At 39.0% G+C, this 7,500-nt stretch overlaps 1 protein-coding gene across 2 annotated transcripts in view; it reads right to left on the bottom strand.

The window, feature by feature from the left end:
* The window catches only part of LOC137654494 (filaggrin-2), a 78,753-nt gene that overhangs the window by 71,190 nt on the left and 63 nt on the right, over positions 1 to 7,500 (bottom strand). The window contains exon 1 of one of the 2 annotated variants that reach the window (XM_068388163.1): positions 6,321 to 7,500. This exon is cut by the window's right edge and continues 63 nt beyond it. In XM_068388163.1, the coding sequence (XP_068244264.1) occupies positions 6,321 to 7,448 (1,128 nt within the window). In that variant the 5' untranslated portion in view covers positions 7,449 to 7,500. The remainder of the gene's footprint in view (positions 1 to 6,320) is intronic. The other variant, XM_068388164.1, reaches the window with a different exon arrangement.

The raw sequence follows: 7,500 nt of genomic DNA, 5'->3' as shown, positions 1-7,500 counted from the left end.
TTTCCTTCTTCAGAGGAGTGGAGGTTAAATGTCACTTGATATTACTAGTTTAAGTCTCTTTTAGGCTTAGCATCAGGTAGCTAAGAGTTATTGGCTGTTCCTTACACTGAACATGGATTATGAAAATAGAAAACGGGCCGGAATACCTTGTCTACGGGATCTTATGTATACCTCGATCCTAAGATTCTCTCTCTCTCTCTCTCTCTCTCTCTCTCTCTCTCTCTCTCTCTCTCTCTCTCTCTACGTGTGAACACAGCCCTTTAGCAATCTTGTCCCAAGAGTGAAACACAGATGAACAGACAATAAAGATAACGGGACTGAAAGGGGATGCTCTCATAATTCTCCCTGGAATAAACAAAAATGCTGTCGACAGAGAATGGAGAATAAAAATACAGTTGTTACTTGGCTAAAGTTTGAAGTCTGATCTATAGAGCTTCAGGGGGGAGATGTTTTCAGAACAGAAAAGGGGAAACTGTCGAAGTATTTGAACAAAAAGGGGGAAACTATAGTGAGCGAAGGGAACGTGGGAACGTCAATCCAAAAGATTGCCAAAGATGAAATCAAGGATTAAATAGAAAAGAATAAAAGGATAAAATCACTCCACGAACAAATAAACCAAAAGTTAATTTCCAAGATGAAAATCCTCAATTTAGAACATTAAAACACTTAAAGCATTAAGGGTACAGAGTTTGTTATACACTTAAGAGTAAAAGTTGGAGTTAATTACAGTAACTTTCGCGTTTAGGAAAGACTCTGAGAAGATCCTCCGATTACGCCAAACATAATCCTGGTTGAAAAATGTTACTGCCTTTTTTAACCTTGGTAGGACACACGCACATACATACAAATAACAATATTACCATTTGCAAATACTAAAATCTCAGAACAAGTACCTTTGGCCATTCTTTTCTTACATCAGAATTTCAAATCCGCCATTTTGTGGATCTTACGCCAAAACAAAGTACAGAGAATAACTGTAATTCCTGAAACCTTTCTCCTTCGCCTATAGGGATTTTCACGATGACGTAAAAGACAATCACATCAATGTAATTCCAAATGAAATTTCAGTAATCTCTAAATTCTAAAGACAGCAATTCCAAGAACCTAACACTCCAAGCTACAATTCCAAATGCTTAAAACTTCGAAGGCTCTAATTCCAAGAACCTTAAATTTCCAATGCTACGATTTCAAGATCATTTAACTTCAAAGGATATAATTCCAAGAGCATTAGACTTCAAAGGATATAATTCCAAGAGCATTACACTTTATAAGATATAATTTCAAGAGCAGTGAACTTCAAAGGATGTAATTCCAAGAGGAGTGAACTTCAAAGGATGTAATTCCAAGAGGAGTGAACTTCAAAGGATGTAATTCCAAGAGGAGTGAACTTCAAAGGATGTAATTCCAAGAGGAGTGAACTTCAAAGGATGTAATTCCAAAAGCAGTGATCTTCAAAGGATATAATTCTAAGAGCAATAAACTTCAAAGGATATAATTCCAAGAGCAATAAACTTCAAACAGATATAATTCCAAAAGCAGAGAACTTCAAAAGGATATAATTCCAAGAGCAGTGAACTTCAAAGGATATAATTCCAAGAGCAGTGAACTTCAAAGGATATAATTCCAAGAGCATTAAACTTCAAAAGCTACAATTAAAAAAACTTTAAACTCCAATTCCTACGATTTAAAGAGCCTGAAACTTCAAAAGCTAGTGTCAAAATTGTACCATTTGAAAGACGACAATATTATTATTATTATTATTATTATTACTTGCTAATCTACAACCCTAGTTGGAAAGGCAACATGTCATAAGCCCAGGGGCTCCAACAAGGAAAATAGCCCAGTGAAGAAAAGAAACAAGGAAAAATAAAATATTTCAAGAATAACATTAAAATAAATATTTCCTTTATAAACTATAAAAACTTTAACAAAACAAGAGGAAGAGAATATCATGAGTATATCATCTGAAAGGTGACAAATTTAACGGTGCTAAACTTGAAAATCAACAATTAATGTCATTCCACAAAAGGACAATTCCTGCAAGATAAAACCTCTCATGAACAATTTTGATGACGTCAAACTGAATATACGATATCCGGAATGAAAATTTCAAGGATTAAAACCTAATAAGGATGTAACTTCCTAAGTGCCAACGAGAACGTCTCCTAAAAGATGACTATATCCGAAGTGACCAACTTAAAAGACGAGAATTTTCCGAGGGTTGAATGTGGAAAAGAAAAGAAAAATTACTATTATTATTACTACTACTATTATTATTATTATTATTATTATTATTATTATTATTATTATAATTACTATTATTATTATTATTATTATTATTATTATTTTTATTATTTGCTAAGCTACAACCCTAGTTGGAAAAGCAGGACGCTATAAGCCCATGGGCCCCAACAGGATAAATAGCCCAGTGAGGAAAGGAAATAAGGAAAAATAAATTATTTTAAGAACAGTAACATTACAATAAATATTTCCTACAGTATATAAACTATAAAAACTTTAACAAAACAAGAGGAAGAGAAACTAGATAGAATAGCGTGCCCGAGTGTACACTTAAGCAAGAGAACTCTAACCTAAAGACAGTGGAAGACCATGGTACAGAGGCTATGGCACTACCCAAGACTAGAGAACAATGGTTTGATTTTGGAGTGTCCTTCTCCTAGAAGAGCTGCTTTCCATAGCTAAAGCAATTATTAAAACTGATAATACTACTCGAACAGCGTCGGAATTGAAAGATGAAATCTCGACAGTGTAGAAATCAGAAAGACAACAATTTTAGAGTTCAGTACTTTAAAGTAATTTTTGTAAGTGTTAACCATGAAAGACGACATATTTAGAAGGGCGCTAATTGGGGAAGCGACAATTTCAGGAGTGCCAGAATTAACAAAACAATTTCAGGAGTGCCAAAATTGGCAAAACAATTTAAGGACTCCCAGAATTAGAAAAACAATTCTAGGACTGCCAATATTGGCAAAAAGATTTTAGGAGTGCCAGAATTGGCAAACCAATTTCAGGAGTGCCAGAATTGGCAAAACAATTTTAGGACTGCCAGAATTAGAAAAACAATTCTAGGACTGCCAGAATTGGCAAAAAGATTTTAGGACTGCCAGAATTTGCAAAACAATTTCAGGAGTGCCAGAATTGGCAAAACAATTTTAGGACTGCCAGAATTAGCAAAACAATTCTAGGACTGCCAGAATTGGCAAAAAGATTTTAGGAGTGCCAGAATTGGCAAAACAATTTCAAGATTGTCTGAATTGGCAAAACAATTCTAGGACTGCCAGAATTGGCAAAACAATTCTAGGACTGCCAGAATTGGCAAAACAATTCTAGGACTGCCAGAATTGGCAAAACAATTCTAGGACTGCCAGAATTGGCAAAACAATTTCAGGACTGACAGAATTGGCAAAAAAATGTCAGGACTGCCAGAATTGGCAAAACAATTTTAGGACTGCCATAATTAGCAAAACAATTTTAGAGGTGCCAGAACTGTCAAAACAAATTTAGGACTACCAGAATTGACAAAACAATTTCAGGAGTGCCAGAACTGGCAAAACAATACCATGAGTGCTAGAATTGGCAAAACAATTTCAGGAGTGCAAGAATTGCCAAAAGTTTTAGGAGTGCCAGAATTGGCAAAATAATTCTAGGAATGCTAGAATTGGCATAACAATTTCAGAACTACCAGAGTTGGCAAAAAAAAAAAAAAAGAATTACCAAAACAATTTTAGGAAAGCCAGAATTGTCCAAACAAATTTAGGACTACCAGAACTAGCAAAACGAAATTCAGGAGTGCCAGAACTGGCAAAAAAAAAAATATGAGCGTTAGAATTGGCAAAGCAATTTCAGGAGTCCACAAATGGCAAAACAATATCACGAGTGCTAGAATAGTTAAAACAATTTCATGAGTGCCAGAATTGCCAAAACAACTTTAGGACTGCCAAAATTTGAGAAAAAATAAAACAATTTCAGGAGTGCTTGAATTATAAAAAAAAAAAAAAAAAAAAAAAAAAAAGTTTCAGAAATGCCAGAATTGGAAAGCCAATTTTAGTAAAGCAAGCCACTACTGGTAACATGCTAATATTAATGATGAGAAAAACAGCAAATCACTTAATTTCAAAAGTTCTACATTCGGAAAGACGGTATTTGCAATTGGCAACAATTTCATAAATGACCAAATATTGATAAACAAACATAACCCAAAACAGCAAACCCTAATTCAGGAAACTCCTTTGTTACAATGAAAACCAAGCGATGCATATAAACATCAAGACGACGTTTGGTAATAGCCAAAGAGTGTTCAAACCCCTAATATTCGACAGCGAAATGACATATTAAAAAAAATAAACACCAAAGTCGTGAAGGAAACACAATAATCTTTAAAGTTTTCGAACCATACGATTCCACGTCTGGTGAGAGAGAGAGAGAGAGAGAGAGAGAGAGAGAGAGAGAGAGAGAGAGAGAGAGAGAGAGAGAGAGAGAGAGAGAGGTTAAATAAACGCAAACACAAATGGACAGAAATGATGACCACAAAGAAAAACTTGCAAGAAAAAAGTCATGAGAGAGAGAGAGAGAGAGAGAGAGAGAGAGAGAGAGAGAGAGAGAGAGAGAGAGAGAGAGCGAGAGGGGTTAAATAAACGCCAACACAAATGGACAGAAATGATGACCAAAAAGAAAAACTTGCAAGAAAAAAAAAAAGGCAAAAGAGAGACTTGGATGAGAGAGAGAAGGGGCCTAGGAGTGAATCAGAGGGGGTTTGGGGGTTGGAAGGGGATTTATAGGGGAGGGGAGGAGAGGCTGTAATGGATTGGGAAGGGGGAAGGGTAGGGGGTCACAGGTGAGGGCGTGGTGAGGCATCGATCGATGATCCGCGTGAGTTGACCCCCTCTCCTTCGGAGCCCCTCTCACCCACCTCTTGCACATCTACAGCAGCAGAGACAACACCTCAGCAGGAGGAAAACACACACATACAATGTCACAAGTAGAGGCACAGCTGCTGTACAGTCACCTGCAGTAGCAGTGGGAGTAGTACCAGCAGGCAAATTCAAGCAGGAACGGTGTGCAAGAAAGTTGCAAAGCAATGGCGAAGGAGAATCGTTACGTGGGGGAATATTGTTCTAAATTTATCTGGTCCAGCAGATATATGAAATGCGGGTACCAGAGCAAACACTATACAAAATTGGGTGAAAGTCTACCAATTTAAACAAGATACACCTTAATGCAAAAAATATTCAGAGGAACATCTAAGTAGTCGAGAAAAATTTCACAATAACCTTTTCTTCTCGTAATGAACACCATTGGTCTTCACATACTTCATGCATAGTCAGAGAACTATGAGTAAAAGTTGAAAACAAATATAGCGGTGGCTACTAAACATAAGAAAAAAAAAAGGTATAAATAAATAAAATCTAGCTATTAATCCCAAATCAATAAGTTAATATAAGCTACTAATCAAAATTTCTATAAATAAATATAGTTTATTATATTTCAATAGAAATTTTAGAGATCTTAAGACGCAAAAACCAAGGTAATGTTCCATCAAAATTTCTGGCACTTGATCTCCTCGGACGGAGATGAGATGAGCAATTTTGACAGAGAGAGAGAGAGAGAGAGAGAGAGAGAGAGAGAGAGAGAGAGAGAGAGAGAGAGAGAGATTCAATTACCGATAGCGATGCATGTTCCTTAAAAGGAAGATGCTATGCAAATTTATTACTTCGATAATGAACTTCGTGTTACGGATATATGAAATCATTATTGCTAATACCATCATCATTTTGTAACGCGTTTCTTAAAATGGCCCATAAAAGAAATAAAAGAAAATCAAATAAACAACTATATTTCGACCAACACACATTATGTATATTTTGTAATTTATTTGATTTATTTTGTTTTATGGGATTTTTAAGAAACTAAACTATTCGATAACAGTTTGAAGAGATAAAATATATCTAACCTCCTGAGGCTGCAGGAACACAAATGCGGGGTGCCCCCTAATAGATTAAGATTTGATAAACAATTGCTACTATTCCCAATATAGCCTATATCCATACAAATACACAACACTTGATATGGCAAGAAACAAGAAAACGTCAATAACAAGTGGAATCAATAATGGAAATCCAAACTTAAAACATATTCAGTGAGTCATATGGTTTGAAATAAATTTTTAGTACAGATTTAAAACTGCACTAAAAGGACAGGCACAAATAATCTTTAAAACACTACAATTTGAATAGGTTAGAATTGCATTGAACAAGTGTCTTTCCAAATTACAATCTTACAACAACATATAAAATTAATACCTTGGCTTTTACCTGTTGTTGGCCACAGAAATCGATGACTTCCTCGGACGTGGGTAAAAGAGGCTTAATCGGTTTGATGTCCCGCTGAGATATGGCTTGGCAGAGGGCATCCTTCCACTTCTGAGCCAGCGACACTTCTGGCGGGACCACCTGTGGTTGCACTGGCTGCAGGTTACGGATGTGCTGTATCTGGTGGTGGGGTTGGGTGGCTTCTGCAGGACAGTCTCTGCCACTGATTGTGTATACACTGGAAACCTGTCTACCAACACCACTACTATTACCACTACCAACAGGTGAAGTAGGGCCAGAAGGCGCTCTGTTCTCATGGACACGCCCACTACCCTCCCTGCGGCTTCTCCTGCTTTCCCGCGAACGACTCCGTCTTACCGGCGGCGGAGAGTTGCTTCTTCTCCGTCTTCTGGAGCTGTCATCGGGACTATGTCTTTGCCTGTGGCTTCCGGCGGAACCACTTCTTTCGGCCGATCGTCGATGGCTGCTTCGAGATCGGCTGTGTTGAGAACGGTCGCTCCAGACGCTCTCGACTGAACGGAAGGCCGCACTCGACGAAGAAGGTGACCTTAGGACGGTGGTGGAGGTGATCTGGCTGCCATAGTCGTATTGCAAACTGTCGCCGCTCCTGCCGCGGTATATGTGACGCTCACTGCCGTAATAATCTCTATGGCTGGGATGGGCCGACGTAGGCCTAGCCAGATGAGGGTTGCTACTGCTGGCATTGTGGTTTCTCGACAGAGGTGGGCGTGCCTGAGGAATTCCGACCTGGTCTTGACTACCGGTCGGACGGGGATGGACGGGCGGCCGACGAGGCGTGGCCGGGTGGACATCAGGCACTGGCACGCCGACGGTGTGAGGGTTCGGCGCTAAATACTCCTGCAAGGGCACGCCCTCATAGTGACCCCGCATGATCGTCTCCTCATGCAAATGTGGGCGTGTCTCGGACTTACGGTGGGGAGAGCGCGTGGCCGTCTTAGCCCGAGGATTAAGCGATTGTTTCGTGCCCCGAGGCGATGTGGTCTCACTCTTGTCCGCGGGTCTACTCCGGTGGGCTAGGGCGGCAGCGACGGTGCCCCTGGCCCTATTCATGAGGACCTCCAACCCCTCCATCACCATGACTACCCAATAATTCACCCCCTTCTCTTCATTTCTCTTCCCCTCCACCTCC

The sequence above is a fragment of the Palaemon carinicauda genome, chromosome 15, assembly GCF_036898095.1.
Source record: "Palaemon carinicauda isolate YSFRI2023 chromosome 15, ASM3689809v2, whole genome shotgun sequence".
Lineage (NCBI taxonomy): Eukaryota > Metazoa > Arthropoda > Malacostraca > Decapoda > Palaemonidae > Palaemon > Palaemon carinicauda.
The sequence above is the reverse complement of the archived record's forward strand: the minus strand, read 5'-3'. Positions and strand labels throughout refer to the sequence as shown.